At 39.4% G+C, this 19,296-nt stretch overlaps 1 protein-coding gene across 3 annotated transcripts in view; it reads left to right on the top strand.

Annotated features, from left to right (window-relative positions):
• The window catches only part of ccdc18 (coiled-coil domain containing 18), a 101,231-nt gene extending 82,259 nt beyond the window's left edge, over nt 1–18,972 (top strand). For all 3 annotated transcript variants that reach the window (XM_062022271.1, XM_062022270.1, XM_062022269.1), the window contains 2 exons: nt 66–538; nt 18,828–18,972. In XM_062022271.1, coding sequence (XP_061878255.1) covers nt 66–538; nt 18,828–18,900 — 546 coding nt within the window. In that variant the 3' untranslated portion in view covers nt 18,901–18,972. The remainder of the gene's footprint in view (nt 1–65; nt 539–18,827) is intronic.
• The last annotated feature ends 324 nt before the right edge of the window (nt 18,973–19,296 follow it).

Below are 19,296 nucleotides of genomic sequence, written 5' to 3'. Positions count from 1 at the left end.
CTTTCTTTAGTGGCTGAGGATTTTTTTAATGCCAAAAGCTCATTCGGGTTCTTATCTCTCTGCAGGAGTCTGAGGTCACGCGTCTCCAAGCGAGAACCTTTGGTCTGCGGCGAGGAACTGGACGTAGGAATCCAACTCAGGACTCTTCAGCGTCTCGCTCTCTTCCTTCCTCTCCAAAGACCCTTCCAGCAACCGTCCAGCCACCATCACACGCTCACCGGGCCCCGCTCCCCTCCAACGCACATTCACCCCAAGATGATCGCTGTAGCAGCGATCTGTCCATGGATCTCCCTCCCAGTCTGAAGGCCGCAGTGAAGCAGGCACTGACTGAGCAGCCCTTGGAGTCGTCCTGCTCAGACACAATAGACCACAGCTGGCAGAGCTTCGGCAGCACTGAGCCCCGGTCTAGCTCTGAGCTCTCCTTCGACCCTCTTACCTACAAGGGGGACAAAATTAGCGCAAATCACACCCTGGAACAGGAGGGAAACCAAGACTTCACTCCTGTTGACCCTCAGAGCTCCTTAATGGAAACAATGAGGTTTGTTCAACAGACGTTAGCATATAGGGGCGGCATGACGTAGTGGGTAGAGCAACCGTGCCAGAAACCTGAGGGTTGCAGGTTCGCTCCCCGCCTCTTACCATCCAAAAAAAAATAAATCGCTGCCGTTGTGTCCTTGGGCGGGACACTTCACCCTTGCCCCCGGTGCCACTCACACCGGTGAATTGAATGATGAATGATAGGTGGTGGTCGGAGGGGCCGTTGGCGCAAATTGCAGCCACGTTTCCGTCAGTCTACCCCAGGGCAGCTGTGGCTATGAAAGTAGCTTACCACCACCAGGTCTGAATGAATGATGGGTTCTACATGTAAAGCGACTTTGGGTACTTAGAAAAGCGCTATATAAATCCCAGGTATTATATCAAGAGGATCAGTCCTTGTGGAGCTCTGCCCAGTCATCGCAGAGTAGACTCTACCTCAGGGTCAGGGCGACGTCTTAAAAGTGGGAACTTTTTTAGAAATAATTTTAAAGACTTTAGTAGTACGACTGCATTGGACGCAAAGCTGTGCAATGCATTTTAAAGCACACAAAGCACCTGTTAGTGGAAAACACTCATTACCAAACAAGATGTAAAGGAACAGAATAACACGGACAGTAAAGTTCCTCTCAGGTTTCAGTCAAATAAAACAAATATAAACAGTATTATGTACAGATAGTATTTACACAAATGGCAGTTGTACTGGAAACATTGTTAGAATGAACTGGAACAGAGATGGTAACCCTCTCCAAGGTCCATCAACCATGTTCTTCTGGAAGAATGGATACTCCCAACAACATGTAGAACACCTTCCCACAAAGGACAGTGTGAGATTTGTCAGAAAAGTTCCAGGACTGTTGATATGTTTGCTGTCATCATCCACTACAAGATCTTGACGATCGATCAAGCGATACTGCAGCCTTTGCTTCGTTCAGTGCATGGAGCGAGGCGAGAGTTGTGGCAGCACGACTCGCGGCTCACCCAACCGTAACACGCCTGCTCAGAAAGCATCCGACGGTTCCTGGCTGAGAAGAACATGCAACCTACCACAGTCCAGGTACTTTTCTGACACCTCACACTTTCTTTCAGCTATTCCAAAACTTTGGTGTGTACAATTTGTAATTCCATGCAGCTCGAATGTAGAATATAGTTTAGAGCAATGTTGAAGTACATGCCAGTTCAATTGGTGCAGCTTATGGACACAAAGGAAGTTTCTGTCATTGTTTACCCAGGGAAAACTTGACTAGAGGACTACACAGAAAGTTGTAGCACACTTCAGCACTTTTTAATCACCAACCTGTGACCTGCTGAAAATGGGTAAAGAGTCAAGATAAAAATAAAAAAAACACTCATAAAATATGTCTATGAATGTTCATCAGGTCATTGTCATCTCAGGGCATTCAATCCATTGCAACTGGACTGTTTGGTGGTTCTTAGACGACGTTTCGCCTCTTATCCGAGTAGACTTCCTAAAAATAACTAAAATAACGTCAACAACTCACGATTCGATTCCAAGTCTTGGGGTGAGTCTTTATTCAACGCGATTCTGGATTCAAACTGATTGTCTCAACATTATTTGGTATATAAACTCTCATTAAACCCTTGTAAACATCAGTTACAGGTTACAAAAGCCCTTCTTAGCTCCTGACTTGTGACATATTTGCTCATCGAGTGAGCATAGAGATTGCATAAAAAACGTTTTTTTAATAATCGATTCTTGAACATTTCTAACCGATTTTAACAATCGTAGTAAATTGTGAAACAATTTTTTTCCGGCACCTCGAATAAATACACACAGCTCAAAAATAAATACTGGATGAAACCTAAAACATACACAGAATGACAAAGTTAAAAACGGGGAGAAGGCTTTTGACACCACCTGTTGGGTTTGCATGTATAAATCCAGTGGTGTGCCGTCAGGGCCAGCAAGGCCTTCTCTGCTGGCCTAACATAACCAGAAATCATGATCATAATTAAAGACAAAAGTAATTTTTAATTTACTTTCCCTAAATATCTAAAAGTATTCATATTCTCTTCATGTCATATTATGCTCCTTCCAGTGCTGTTGCTTTTAGGTTAGGGTTTTTATCCAATAAAAATTCAGCAAGCTTATGTTGCCATGCTGTACCAAATCTGCCCAGGGCCTTCAGAACCAACAGTGCGGGCGTCTGTGCGCTGTAAGTGAACGGGCACATACAGTTGATAGATAATTGCGATAGCCAATCAGATCACAAGTTGTTGTCAGTAAGGCCTTCTAGCTGGCCTCACGTTGAACGTGACATTTACGCTTCCTGTGATTGGATACTCACTGGTTTGAGCCGCAGTGGTGTTATGCAGATCAGCAGAGCCACACCCGGGACCGTTAATTACATTTAATATAGCTACTTTTTGAACCCACCAAGAAGGAGAACAAAACGTTGATTAGGTGGGAGACATCTATTTCCAAGGCCATTTTCAAGAATGATATTTAAAAAGAAACTGCATCTTGTGAGACGCTAGCTCAGCTGTCCCGGCGATGAAATGGGAAAATGCCCACCACTTCCACTTGAATCAACCGACTACGAGCGGTACCAATGGCTTATCAATGTTGAATGGGTGCTACAGATTGTCAAATATTGTTTTTCTTTATTTTTTCACGTTTAATGTTTTTTACAGTTTTAATTTTGACAGTACCACATAGGATATATTTTAATTGCTGATGCAGGTTTATTGATTTTTAAATGCACCAGAAAATAGCCTATATTGTACACTGATGAGGTGATTCAATGCTCAGTAGTGCGTAAATGTGTTTCTGTATAGTATTTCTCCAGCAATGGTCATAAATGATGGTATTTTGAGAGGTAATCATTGAAGTCGGATATCACTGAAGGCCTAGGTGGGAAACGCACGGCCCGCCACTGTGTAAATCTATGAATAATATATTAAAACATCAAACTAGTAAAATAGCGTCATCTCATACTTGTTAGAAAAAAGCCCACTGCAAAATCTGATTCTAAAGAAGGGATCTATATTTACTGAACATATGTAAAAACGCAGCGTTGTTCTTTAATGCACTCACATACATATTTAGTGGGGAAGGGGCCTCATATTTATATTATAATTAGGTTAATTAGAGCAGTTTGAGGCCCCACCACCCACTCATATGTGATGCATTTCACTGCAACTGACAAGTCTGCCACGTCAGAGAGGCAAAGATATTCTCTTTACAATTCTTGTTATTGCTCCAAAGTGTTTAGTTGTCCATGTAAACACGCACTATGTTACAGCCGGTGAGCTAATGTTTGCAAAGGCACATGAGTGTATCGTGTAAAATGTCTTTAAGCAATATTTGTACACATTTTTTCACATTTTGAATACTTCAAGGACATGTCATTCGTGTGTTAGAGTTCTTCTCCAGGCCAATTCCAATCTGCTGGCAATACTCTTCCCTAAAGTTATTGTGCCAATGGGGGGAGTGAGGGGGCCCAGTTGCCATAGCGACGGTCCTTTCCCATCCGCGCAAGGAATTTTTGGTTCAGGATCCACAAAGAAGGTCGCAATAAAAGTTGATGCTGCGCCAAACTGGTTCCCATTTGGAGAACATAACAAGAAAGGGATATAAGGCACTATAGAAATAAATCTTTTTTAACTTGTAGACCAACTCTCCTCCACATATTTGACCCCCTCAGGGTTATCAGGTCAGGGGCCCACCAATGAATGAACGACAGTGCTTCTGTTCAAAGCTTTTTTATAACATTGTATTTAACGCTCAGTAAGCTGCCGTGCATTTACTACTGCAGGAGTTTGAGCGCGTGGCTCATGTTTGCATTGTTTGTTTATGGACGGTAAAGACGTGTTCGTGTGCGAGAGCGTTGCCATTGGAGACAGCAAGCCGGCCTGCTCTGCTTCTGAGCTCAAACCTGCAACATAACAGCTTGCATGACTAACTTCACTCTGCTAATTCCGCACATGTGTGTCTGTCTGAAGTTAAAGTGCCTTTTTGAGGATGTGGTTGATGTCTGTGGCTTGTTGCGTGCAGCATGCTTTGTCCTGCATACAACTTCCTATGTTCAGAGTCATTTTAGTTACAGGTTTGGCTTTGGTTTAGAAAGTACAACTTCCCCTTTAAATAGCAGTCTTCCAACCTTTTTACAAGAACATCGTGCCTATTTTTCTATCAGTAATAAGCTTTTTTTATGCGTACTAATACCCACTGAGAATAAATCATGAATAATAAAAGAATAAATACATATATTGATGTGTACAAAAACTAAGGATAAATGGGTTAGTAGATTAATACGTTTTGTGTGAACACTTGACTTAATTGATTTGTTGTTGTTTTTTTCAAAACAATATACATAAAATGCATACCAACAAAAATGCACATGTATTGATGTGTACAAATACCTACTTAGAATAAATCAATTAATCAGGAGGGAAGAAAAGTACAAAAACAATTTTTGTGAAGGCATTTGCTTTTTTTCCCTCCTTTTTTTTTTTTACAAACTATATACAGTATATGATATGCATACCCACAAAAATGCATACCGTATGTATTGATGTGTACGAATACCTACTAAACATAAATAAGTGAATTTATTATGGGCCAAAAACCTACAAAAATATTTTTTTGTGAGAGCATTTGTCTTATGTCAATTCATTTTTTTAAAGAATATATGTAACATTTACCCACAAAAATACATAAATATTAGAAAATATAAGGAAGCATTTTTTTATTAAAAAAAAAAAAGCATTATTTTGAGAAAAAAATATTCTAATTTATTATTGATTGTTTTGTTTTTGAAGAAAGAAAACTTAACTTCCTGGTAGAAGAGCATTATATATAGGGATTTACAATAGATACAGTACAAATATCAATCAAAGTGTAGGCCTCAATCACAAATGTCTCAAAGGGCTGCACAAGCCATAACGACATCCTGGGCAAGAAAAAACTCGAGAAACCTTGGAATTTACCGGGTGACCGGTGCAAATTGACATTTATAAGACAAAAATAACAAGAAAACCGTGTAGATATATAACATGGTACATTTGAACAGGATGGAGAAGAAAGTATTATACTGTATGTATAGAGAAAAACAAGTTTTTTTAATTGATGTTTCTCCTGCATTGTTGTGTCCTTTTGTTTTACTTTTTTGGTTAATATCTTGTGTGTGTGTGACCACCTTGGACTATCAGAGTAAATAGGTTTGGATTTGCAAGTCTTCCCCCTCCTGGTGTGGTCTTCTTCCAAGACTAGAGAGACCAGTGTCACCAGTGGCATGTTTGAAAAAGACAAGCACCGTCCCAACAGCGCTGTAGAAGTGGCACAAAAGTCACAGCTGCAGGCATTATTTGCAGGAGCTCAAGCAGCTGACAAGTGGCTCCCAGTGTTGATATAATCAAACTTGAGGCTTGTGGATAGTTCTTACAGTGAGGCATTTTATTCATAGCATTTGTCCAGGTGGAAGGGGGTGTGTTCAGGTTGAGGACTGTTCAACTGATGATCTGCCTTTGGTGCCATGGCGACTCTTTGACAGCCACTTAATTACTTTAAGGGGGACAGATGGTCGGCAAGCAGCTGTGCAATCCTTACCTGCGTGACCACAGCTTCAGTATTGCTGTTGACACGCAAGTCAAACATGGAGGGTCAACACTAAGCACCTTATTCAAACTGGAGTTTGAACACATTTGATGGCCTCAAGGTAGAGCAAGCTGAGCAGAAAAAACCTGTCTGATCGTACCACAAGTCTTGTTACTGGTACATCACAGGTGTCAAGCTCAAGACCCAGGGGCCAGATCTGGCCCGCCATATCATTTTATATAGCCTGCCAAGTCTGGAATTATTAGTACTTTGTATTTTCTCACTAACTGTATTTAGTCTTTCCATTTTGACAGAAAATAATACACATAATCTACTGCATGCAATTTCAAATAAAAAAAAATTAGAGATGTCCGATAATATCGGACTGCCGATAATATTGGCCGGTAAATGCTTTAAAATGTAATATCGGAAATTATCGGTTTCAAAAAGTAAAATGTATGACTTTTTAAAACGCCGCTGTACGGAGTGGTACATGGACGTCGGGAGAAGTACAGAGCGTCAATAAACCTTAAAGGCACTGCCTTTGCGTGCCGGCCCAATCACATAATATCTACGGCTTTTCACACACACAAGTGAATGCAAAACATACTTGGTCAACAGCCATACAGGTCACACTGAGGGTGTGACCTGTACCACTTTAACACTGTTACAAATATGCGCCACACTGTGAACCCACACCAAACAAGAATGACAAACACATTTCGGGAGAACATCCGCACCGTAACACAACATAAACACAACAGAACAAATACCCAGAACCCCTTGCAGCACTAACTTTTTCGGGAGTTGGTTTTTTTTTGTCATAAAGAAACGGCGGATGGCGTGGCGAAGTTGGTAGAGTGGCCGGGCCAGCAATCGGAGGGTTGCTGGTTACTGGGGTTCAATCCCCACCTTCTACCATCCTAGTCACGTCCGTTGTGTCCTTGGGCAAGACACTTCACCCTTGCTCCTGATGGCTGCTGGTTAGCGCCTTGCATGGCAGCTCCCGCCATTAGTGTGTGAATGTGTGTGTGAATGGGTGAATGTGGAAATACTGTCAAAGCGCTTTGAGTACCTTGAAGGTAGAAAAGCGCTATACAAGTATAACCCATTTATTATTTATTTATAAATACAATCATGTGTGCTTACGGACTGTATCCCTGCAGACTGTATTGATCTGTATTGATATATAATGTAGGAACCAGAAATATTAATAACAGTAAGAAACAACCCTTTTGTGCGAATGAGTGTGAATGAGGAGGGAGGTTTTTTGGGTTGGTGCACTAATTGTAAGTGTATCTTGTGTTTTTTATGTTGATTTAACAAAAAAAAACAAAAAATTAAATTTCTTGTGCGGCCCAGTACCAATCGATCCACGGACCGGTACTGGGCCGCGGCCCGGTGGTTGGGGACCACTGCTTTAGACCAGTGTTTTTCAACCTTTTCTGAGCCAAAGCACATTTTTATCATTGAAAAAATCCCGAGGCCCACCACCAGCAGAAAACAAAAAAAATAAAACTCAGCAGCCGATATTGACAATAAAAAGTCATTCTCACAATTGTTGGATATGAATTCTAACCATAACCAAGCATGCATCACTATAGCTCTTGTCTCAAAGTAGGTGTACTGTCATGACCTGTCACATCACGCTGTGACTTATTTTGAGTTTTTTTGTGTTTTCCTGTGTGTAGTGTTATAGTTCTTTTCTTGCGCTCCTATTTTGTTGTTGATTGTCATGTCATGTACGGATGTACTTTGTGTACTATGCTCCACACGCTGTAAGTCTTTGCTGTCGTCCAGCATTCTGTTTTTGTTTACTTTGCAGCCAGTTCAGTTTTAGTTTTGCATAGCCATCCCTAAGGTTCAATGCCTTTTCTTAGCGGCACTCGCCTTTTGTTTATTTTTGGTTTAAGCATTAGATACCTTTTTACCTGCAAACCATTGTCGTTGTTCCCGACATTTACAAAGCAATAGCTACCTGCTGCCACCCGCTGATATGGAAGAGTATTACACGGTTACTCTGCCGATCTCTGGACAGCACAGACACTCAACAACAGCACATTTGTGGATTATAACTACTGGTTTGCAAAAAAATATTTTTAACCCAATTAGGTAAAATTACATAAACTCCCACGGCACACCAAACAATATCTCACGGCACACTAGTGTTCCGCGGCACAGTAGTTGAAAAACACTGGTTTAGACCACATATTTAAACACCTGGAAACGATACGCGTCAATCAATTACCTTATCTTTTCCTCCTAAATGTTTTGTTTTTTTCCACTTTGACAGAAAAAAAAAATGTACTGCATGAAATTGCACTTTATTTCTACTTTAACTGTATCCAATATTGCAACAAATATCGTACTTTACAAACAAATTAGTCCATAAAAATAACAATAATAATTTAAAAAAAAAAATCTTCTTGAGTTAGGATTTTAAAGCAAGTTTTCCATCAAATTATACGCTGTAAAAATGACACTTGATTTTATGGTAACATTTACAGTAGTTTTTACAGAATGAACTGTAAATTGAAAAAACTCCATTGTTTTTAGTGGTTAAATCCTGTCAACTGAGCTGCCAGTTTTTTTTTACCGTAAAATCTATGTTTGTTGTTTTTATGGTGTATTACTGTAAATGGAAAAACTACCGCATTTTTTACAGTTAAAAAAACTGTATGCTCAGTTGCCAGAATTGTAAAAAATGTGTTACGGTTTTTCCGTTTACAGTAATATGTTGAAAAAACACGGTACATTTTTTTTTCCTGTAAAATCTACAAGTTTTGTTTTTACATTGTATGTAAAAAATATGTATAATAATCAAATGCATAGGCAAATATATATATATTATTCTCTGTTACAAGCGGCCCTCTGATGGCAGTCATAACTGCAATGTGGCCCTCAATAAAAACAGGTTTAACACACCTGGTTTGGACTATTATTAGCCAGCCAACCATACCTGTTAATTGTTAGCCTGATGATATAACAAGATCGTCACACTCCCTTTGCTTGCTCTCAACAAAGACAAACATTTCCCTTCCCGCTCCCTTATCTTTCTCCTGCTTCCTTTGCTTCTTCGTCTCGTCTCGTCCTGTTTCAACTTTGTTTGGAGCCTCTCCCCGCACTGTTCCCCAAATCTAAATTATGGAATTAATTGACTTGTCTCTTAACACAACTGACAAGCTTTTCACTATAAGAAGTTCGGGTTCAAGAGAAACGTTTGCTGCGGGACACACGATGGACGCCTGGGAGGAATGGAGGGTCGTGTGCCTTGCGGTTCTTTCCGTTGATCAAAGGTTACCTATTCGGAACTATGATAACAGGGCATTCAGCGTTGCCATGGTACTTTTTCAGTGCAAGAAAGCATCTGGAGTACCTGCAGAAAACCCACACAAGCACGGGCAAAACATGCAAACTCCACATAAAAACGGAGAGCCTCAAACCTGTAGTGCATCGGGAAAGTGTTCACGGCACTTCACTTTTTCCACATTTTGTTATCTTACAGCCTTATTCCAAATGCAATACATTCATTTTTGTCCTCAAAATTCTACAGATAATGACAATGTGAAAGTTAAGCTTGGCACACCTATCGTTGGGATCTTTCAACCATTCCTCTTTGCAGCACCTCTCAAGCTCCATCAGGTTGGATAGTAAGGTTTTCATCCAGGATGTCTCTGTACATTGCTGCATTCATCTTTCTCTCTATCCCGACTAGTCTCCCAGTTCCTGTTGCCTGAAAAGCATCCCCACAGCATGATACTGCCACCCCCATGCTTCACTGTAGGGATGGTATTGGCCTGGTGATAAGCGGTGCCTGGTTTCCTCCACACATTCACGCCAAAGACTTCAACCTTTGTCTCATCAGACCAGATCATTTAGTTTTTCATGGTCTGAGAGTCTTTCAGGTGCATTTTGGCAAACTTTTGACTAAGAAATGGCTTCCGTCTGGTCACTCTACCGTACAGGCCTGATTGGTGGATTGTCCTTCTGGAAGGTTCTCCTCTCCCCACAGACGAATGTTGTAGCTCTGACAGAGTGACCATGGTCTTGGTCACCTCCCTGAGTAGTAATAGTAGTAGTAGTAGTACTTTCAGAAACATCCAAGAAAAAGAAAATCCAGCTGATAGTCAAGCGCAGCAAGAGCAGAGGCGGAGGACAGGTCATGTTTGAGGTCAATGTTTGCTTTTGCAATAGTAATTTGATATTTTACAACACCTATTGAATTATTGTGGCCTCAATAATTCCCTAAGTAGTTTATTTAGTTTAGTCTTTATATGATAGGACAATGCACAGAAACATTAAGTTCAAAGACAGATATCTTCTGTACCAGATTATATCTAAATAGCTACTTTCCATCTGCAGTCCCTGGCTACCTAAATTAAAGGAATACAAAAATCATGCAATAAAATTATGACACTAATTAATCATAGTTAATAATGTATATATTTTAATAATAATGAATAATTAATCAATAATCTTACTATAGCATGTAATCAAATTAAGAAAAGTCATAAAATGCGGAAGAAGATAAATAGATTGATGGATCATTCACTCATATGATTTCTGAACATAAACTTTGTCTATCTTCTCATAAACACACACATTTTGGACAATTTCCCAACTTTTACAAATTAGCACGGATGTGAGAGAAAGCGTGAAGGGGGGGGATGCGGGAGTGTGGGAGTAATGCTTGCCTTTCAAAGGAGGGAAATAAAACAGATCAGACCCGCAGGTACATACACAAGTGTTATTAAAATATGCATATATATAAATGTACCAACAAAAACTGAATCACTCCACACACACACACTTCTCAACATTCACCAATATACACACATTAACAAATCACAAACCCACCCCATGTCCGGACAAATATAAACAACTATGCACGTGTGCTTTTTGTGGAACGGCCGTCTTATAACACGAACGCAGGTCCCTTACTCATAAACGGCGATTAACCCGTTTAGCCCAGTTATCCCTACGTTACCACTCTGACCAACACGGATAACCGGCCTAACGCCCGGTAGAATCACTGGGAATCACCCAACAATCCTACAGCCATCGTGTCTGGTCAGTTCCATACAGTTTCACCAAAGCTCTACCATATGGAGCCCGATCACCATCTGTCTAAACTGCAGCCCACTAATCAGAACGTTGTGACAAATATCAGCTCAGTCAATTCTCCCTTACCGGAGTCACTGAAAAGGTCACCTAAAATTAGGCTTTTTACAGCTGCAGCTTCCACATAAACCGATGCGTCGCACTTTCGCAGACTTTCAACAATTAATTTTTTTATAGCCAAATGTACCACCCTCATTAATTTTTTTATAGCCAAATGTACCACCCTCTGCCGACAACGCCAGAGGGAGGAAGAGGTTAAAATTGTATTTGTCTCAAATAGTCTGCGCAACACACTCCAAACCACCAAAATTCTATTAACATTTCCCCTTATTGTTAAAACAAGAAATCACAAGTTTTCAAACAAACACACAGACAATAAATCACATATAAAACAACCCAATCCAACCATAATATACCCCATTGCAGGTTGTTTTTGAAGAACCTAGCTAGACCTATCTTTAATCAAAAACAGGTTCAGCATTTAGTCTTACCAGTCCCGATCATCTCCAGACAGACAGCTTTTACACTTCAAGCAAAATTGCTTACCTTTAGATGCGCGCGTGCAAACCTCTGTCTGCCTGAGAGATACCGGGAGTCCTGATATCGACCTGCAGCGTTCTAGACCATCCTGTTCATGACGCCAATTTTACGTGGTGGATGGTCCGAATCTTACACGGCAACAAAAGTGAATTTAGTACAAAAGGTTTATTTACCCATAATCAAAAAGTACAACGTTGGATTGAATTGCCCATGCAGACAGACAACTTCCTCCGGAGGACTCGAGAATCAAGCAAATCACACATAGCCCTTGTCACTTGGCCATTTTATCTGTTTCCCTCGTGCGTCAACGTCCAGTTGTTTTGGACCTGTTTGTTCTGCAACATCCTTGAATCCCTTAGTCATAATAGACAATCAAAACATTTTGTAGAATGGTCAGACCGACCACATTCAACTTTCACCCATATATGATCCTTCAATGGTTCAGAATAGAAAAAGAAACGAGCAGACATTCTTGACAGACACGAAATATAGTTCAAAGGTCAGAAATTCCACTACATCTCACACACACTAGGTGTGGCGAAATTGTTCTCATCATTTGACCCATCACCCTTGATCACCCCCTGGGAGGTGAGAGGAGCAGTGGGCAGCAGCGGTGGCCGTGCCCGGGAATCATTTTTGGTGATCAACCCCCAATTCCAACCCTTGATGCTGAGTGCCAAGCAGGGAGGTAATGGGTGCCATTTTTATAGTCTTTGGTACGACTCGGCCGGGGTTTGAACTCACAACCTACTGATCTCAGGGCGGATTGTATTCCATTTTAGAATTAGGCTGTGACAAAAAGGGAAGATCTGTAAATATCAGTGGCAGGCTGTGCGTTTCCCACCTAGGCCTTCAGTGATGTCCTACTTAGTCCGACTTTAATAAATACCCCTCAAAATACCATAATTTATGTCACCCCATGACCACGACCGGAGAAGTGCTATACAGAAACACACATGTGCACTACTGTTCATTGAAACACCTCAACAGTGTACAAAACAGGCTATATTGCAGCACATTTAAAAATCAATGAATCTGCATCAGCATTTAAAACATACCTTGCGTGGTACTGTCAAAATTGAAATAATTGTAAAGAACAATAAAATGTGGAAAAATATCCATCCATCAAGCCATTTTCTACCGCTTGTTACTGGGTAAAAAAATAAATAAAACATTTTCTTTATAAAAAAAATTTTTTTAAATCTGTCCTTTTTCACATCACATCAATCCCTTTTCTACTGCTTGTTACTGGGGGGGAAAAAATAAATTATTATAATTTTTTTTAATCTGTCCTTTTTCGCCCATCCATCAATCCATTTTCTACCGCTTGTTACTGGGTAAAAAAATAAATAAAACATTTTCTTTATAAAAAAATTTTTTTTTAAATCTGTCCTTTTTCACATCACATCAATCCCTTTTCTACTGCTTGTTACTGGGTAAAAAAAAAAAATGATTATAATTTTTTTTAATCTGTCCTTTTTCGCCCATCCATCAATCCATTTTCTACCGCTTGTTACTCGGTAAAAAAAATGTTTTATTTAAACATGTTATTATTATGATTTTTTTTATCTGTCCTTTTTCCATCCATCAATCCATTTTCTACCGCTTGTTACTGGGTAAAAAAATAAATAAAACATTTTCTTTATACATTTTTAAAAGTTTTTTTAATCTGTCCTTTTTCTCCCATCCATTAATCCCTTTCCTACTGCTTGTTACTGGGTGAAAAAAATTAATAAAAATGTTTAAATTATAATTTTTTTTAATCTGTCCTTATTCGCCCATCCATCAATCCATTTTCTACCGCTTGTTACTGGGTAAAAAAACATTTTATTTAAAAAAATTTAAAAAAATTTTTTAATCTGTCCTTTTTCGCCCATCCATCAATCCATTTTCTACCGCCTGTGACTCGGTCTCTTAGCCGTTTAAGCAAATCATATTGTCTAAAAATGCATTTTCCCATCTATAACGTGACGTCATCATGTTTCGCCGCAAAGTCGGGCGAGAGCGTGGCATGTGCGCGCTCTTTCGGTCAATTAGTGCACGAGGGAAAAAAGTGGCGAAATCGTTGGGGAAAGAGTTTTTAAACATCAGTGGACATATGACTTTTTGTTCAATGTAGGGAAAAGGCAATTTATATTATATATATATATATATATATATATACATATATATATATATATATATATATATATTGCCAAAAGTATTTGGCCACCTGCCTTGACTCACATATGAACTTGAAGTGCCATCCCATTCCTAACACAAAGGGTTCAATTTGATTTTGGTCCACCTTTTGCAGCTATTACAGCTTCAACTCTTCTGGGAAGGCTGTCCACAAGGTTGCGGAGTGTGTTTATAGGAATTTTCGACCATTCTTCCAAAAGCGCATTGGTGAGGTCACACTGATTTTGGTCGAGAAGGCCTGGCTCTCAGTCTTTGTTCTAATTCATCTCAAAGGTGTTCTCTCGGGTTCAGGTCAGGACTCTGTGCTGGCCGGTCAAGTTCATCCATATCAGACTCAGTCATCTATGTCTTTATGGACCTTGTCATGTTGGAAGAGGAAGGGGCTCGCTCCAAACTGTTCCCACAAGGTTGGGAGCATGGAGTTGTCCAAAATGTTTTGGTATCCTGGAGCATTCAAAGTTTCTTTCACTGGAACTAAGGGGCCAAGCCCAATTCCTGAAAAACAACCCCACACCACAATTCTGATCATTTGGACGGGTGGCCAAATACTTTTGGCAATATAGTGTATATATATATATATATATATATATATATATATATATATATATATATATATATATATATATATATATATTTAATATATTAATATATTTAATATATTAATATATATATATATAATATATATATATACTGTATATATATATATATATACTGTATATATATATATATATATATATATATATGTTTAATATATATATATATATATATATATATATATATATATATATATATATATATATATATATATATATATATATATATATATATATATATATATGTTTAATATATATATATATATATATATATATATATATATATATATATATATATATATGTATATATATATATATATATATATATATATATGTTTAATATATATATAACCTGGCCCCTGGCCAAATTTTTTTGACCCAATGCGGCCCCCGGGTCAAAAAGTTTGGGGACCCCTGGTCTATCCGGCAGAACAAGCCAGCTGAATTCTGATTGGATAAAAGCTCTAACGTAAAAACAAGCAGCACTGGAGCCTAATAAGACATGAAGAGAATATAATGAATACTTTATGGAAAGTAGATTAAAATGAACTTTTATTCATCTATGATCATGATTTATGTTAGGGCCAGCAGAGAAGGCCTTGCTGGCCCTAACGGCACACCACTGGTAAATATTTTCCAGATGCACTGTAGAAGGACATGATGTTATGTTTCCAACAGCACCTCTTCTTTATGTCTCTTCCCTTATCTTCTTTTGTGTCGTTACCTCTCGTGATGCCAGACTAATCCATTCTGATTGTTGCTGAGTATGTGCACCATCAGCTGTCTCCAGCCCGCCGCAGCCCTGCCCTGTCATTTCCTGCTCTGCCATAATACTTGTCAGACAACCCCCCAGTCTGGCACCAGCCGGGTCTTACCTCCCACGTGTAAACATAGACTCCAGCGTGACAATAGCCCCTCCCCCACACGTGCAATGGCGACGTTATTATGCAAAACAGACTTTTTTATGATGTAAACTGTGTTGCTATAGTCTGTTTGTGAATGTAAATATGAGAAGATATATCAGCTCCCTTACATGTTTGCTCAATTTTAAGGGCTTTTACTGACATCAGTGGCAAAAAAAACCTTCGTTATGACTAGGGCTGCAACTAACGATTAATTTGATAATCGATCAATCTGTCGATTATTACTTCGATTAATCGATTAATAATCGGATAAAAGAGACAAACTACATTTCTATCCTTTCCAGTATTTTATTGAAAAAAAACAGCATACTGGCACCATACTCATTTTGGTTATTGTTTCTCAGCTGTTTGTACATGTTGCAGTTCATAAATAAAGGTTTATTAAAAAAAAAAAAAAATTGCCTCAGCGCATGCGCATAGCATAGATCCAACGAATCGATGACTAAATTAATCGCCAACTATTTTTATAATCGATTTAATCGATTAGTTGTTGCAGCCCTAGTCGTGACCTGCTTCTGACCCGCCCTTATGAGCCCACTCCATCCCACCACTTCACTAAGGGCAGGTACATAAAACAGGCTTCACTATAGGGCTGGGCGATATGGCCTTTTTTTAATATCTCGATATTTTTAGGCCATGTCACAATACACAATATTTTGCCTTAGCCTTGAATGAACACTTGATGCATATAATCACAGCAGTATGATGATTCTATGTGTCTACATTAAAACATTCTTCTTCATACTGCATTAATACATGCTCATTTTAAACTTTCATGCAGAGAGGGAAATCACAACTAAGTCAATTTAGCAAAACTGTATTTATCAAACAGTTACTAAGCAGTGGCACAAACATTCATGTCATTTCAAAACAGAAAGTGCAAGATTGTCAGAGACATTTTAAAACAAGCTATTAGTGCACTTTTGTGCATGATGTCACTAAGATGACATATCAAAACAGCACTAAATTAAAGTGCACTTTTTGTACAGGATGCCACTACAATAGTTTAAAACAAATAAAGTGCACTTTTGTGCATGATGTCACACAAGATATTTCAATAAGTGTCAAATAAAGATGAGCTGCATAATAGGAAATCAAATAGTGTATGTCCTTCGCTATGTGGTAGGTTCCTGCGGACGTTATCTCCTTCTGTTGTTGACTATTTTTTTCATACGGTGTTGATGTGGAAATGGTTGCTTCTGCAGTTTGTTGGTGTGGCACCGAACGGAGATGTTGACATGCGGAGTTTCAAGCACTCTTCATTCTCTAGCAGGTGACTTTTCAAATGATGCTACACATTAGCAGTAATGCTATTTTTTGTAGCAACGCTTTTGCCCCGCACTTGACAAATTACGGTTGTCTGTTCAACATCTTCCCGCTTGAAGCCAAACCACCACCAGACGATGGACCCCCTGCTGTTTTTCTTGGGAATTAATTCTTCCTTCATTTGTTACCAGTTTCGCACCTTCTTTCTCTCGTATTACCACTCGCATCACAGCTAACGTTACGCGTGCCGCCACCTCTCTGCTCCGCGAGGGCGTATACGTATGTGACGTATGTAAGAAGGTGCGCTTGTTTTACGTCTCTGTGAGAAGGAGAGACAACAAAGAGTGAGAAGAGCCTGTAGTGTAATGCCCGCAGCTAAAAGCAACTGCGTGAGAACGTATACTCAAATATCACAATATAGTCATTTTCTATATCGCACAGAGACAAACCCGCGATATATCGAGTATATCGATATATCCCCCAGCCCTACTTCACTACACATCTTAAAACAAATCACGGAGCTCCGCCAACTATCCATCAGTCAGCTGTAGACGTGTGATTATTTCGTTTTCTTCAGCGAATAGCATGATGTTAAAATGAGACTTTAACGTTAGCGCTTTAGCACACAAAGCTATGCTAATGTTGCTAATATTTGTGTCCTCCTGTCCCACTCCTTAAAGAGGCCCTCTTATGCAAAACCCATGTTCTAACCTGATGGTACCTGCTTATGTGTATTTGGGATCTGCGTAAGCCCTGGAAATGTGAAGTCAAACCGTGGAAGAATTGCAGAAACATTTATAAAAACAATCTTGCCTTCCTTTTTACTTCTCCAAACAGTCTGTTTGGAATTTGTCTGTCCTGTGACGTTCTACAGACCTGTGACGTCTGCGGATGTCTCTATATATGGTAATGGCTTACCCGGAGGTCTTTGCGTGAGTCCGCCATTTTATTTAATGTTCGAGCATTTGTAGTCCGAACGACACAATGCCCAAGGTACGACAAAAGGCAGAAAATGCTCTGTTGTGGTTTGTTTTAACCAACACGAGTCACTACACAAACTTGCAGCCTCCTCTGAAGCAAGAAAGTGATAAATAAATAAATGGGTTATACTTGTATAGCGCTTTTCTACCTTCAAGGTACTCAAAGCGCTTTGACAGTATTTCCACATTCACCCATTCACACACTGATGGCGGGAGCTGCCATGCAAGGCGCTAACCAGCACCCATCAGAGGCAAAGGGTGAAGTGTCTTGCCCAAGGACACAACGGACGTGACTAGGAAGGTAGAAGGTGGGAATTGAACCCCAGTAACCAGCAACACTCCGGTTGCTGGCACAGCCACTCTACCAACTTCGCCACGCCGTCCCAGTGCCTTACTTTGAACTTTTATTATTCGTGGCAATGCACCTTCAACTCGGAAAAAGCCTCTCTTGGTTTCTCCAAGTGTTTCAAAGAGTCCTGCTTCAGAAACCAGCGCCAGGATAAGGATGGATTTTCCAATAAACTTATTTTAATGGCAATGGAGAAGACAATTAATTGGTAAGTAATAACAGTAGGTTAGAAACGTGTTAAAGATTAATTAGCAATGTTAGTTCCATTTGTTGTGTAGCTAGCGTAGCCTTCTAATGTAAAACAATAGCGTCACCGTTTTGCGGCAAAATAAGGAATGATTTACCTAAAAACTACTTTTAATCAGATCAGTGTTCACTGTACCGTTACCACGTACCACAACTGATAGCCTTTAACGTCTGTTGTTTACAACTCGATGCAGCCTAGCAGCGCAGGTATTTACATGATATAAAATCGAAAATGCTTTTATTGTCAAAATACACATGTATACGTCCAGGATGTAGCATTAGAAAGTTACACTCGGTAGAAATTTAACCTTAGTCAAGCAGGGAGGTAATGGGTCCCGTCTTTGGTATGACTCGGCTGGGGTTTGAACTCACAACCTACCAGATCTCAGGGCGGACACTCTAACCACTAAGCCACTGAGTAGGTTTACCATGAGGCCATAGTTTCTGAGTGGGCGTGGTTGAAACATGGCTGGGGGTGGCACATGGCTAACGGTGACTCCAGTAACTCATCATCTTGGTTGTCCTATTTTGCAGGTGTTTGCTTCTTCTACTTGCTTCTTTTTCTGCTGGACTTCTACTCAGCGGTAAGTCAACATGTCCTTTGTAATTTTTCATTCATTAATTTATTTATTTCAGGCAATGACATAAAAAAAAAAGTACAAAGTTGACAACACATAGTAATATAAATTAATATAGTGCAAAAGGTAATGTAAAGTATGTAATGCATGATTGTCCAGTTTTGCCTGAAAGGGAGTGGGAAGAAGATAATTTATTTAATCCCACCCCCAGTTCTCCATGCAAGGATTATTCCCATGAGTTTCACTGTTACTTTGTTTAAGGATTATAATACAAATGTTGTATCATAGTGGCATTACCACAGGTAACAATAATTATTACACTGTAACAATAATTTGTATCAACAATGTAGGAAGAATGAATATACCAACAATGGTAAATAGTTTTATTACGATTTAGCAGCATTGCAGCTCTGCCAATTCAAAAG

Source organism: Entelurus aequoreus, linkage group LG16 (genome assembly GCF_033978785.1).
Source record: "Entelurus aequoreus isolate RoL-2023_Sb linkage group LG16, RoL_Eaeq_v1.1, whole genome shotgun sequence".
NCBI classification, from domain to species: Eukaryota; Metazoa; Chordata; class Actinopteri; order Syngnathiformes; family Syngnathidae; genus Entelurus; species Entelurus aequoreus.
The sequence above is the reverse complement of the archived record's forward strand: the minus strand, read 5'-3'. Positions and strand labels throughout refer to the sequence as shown.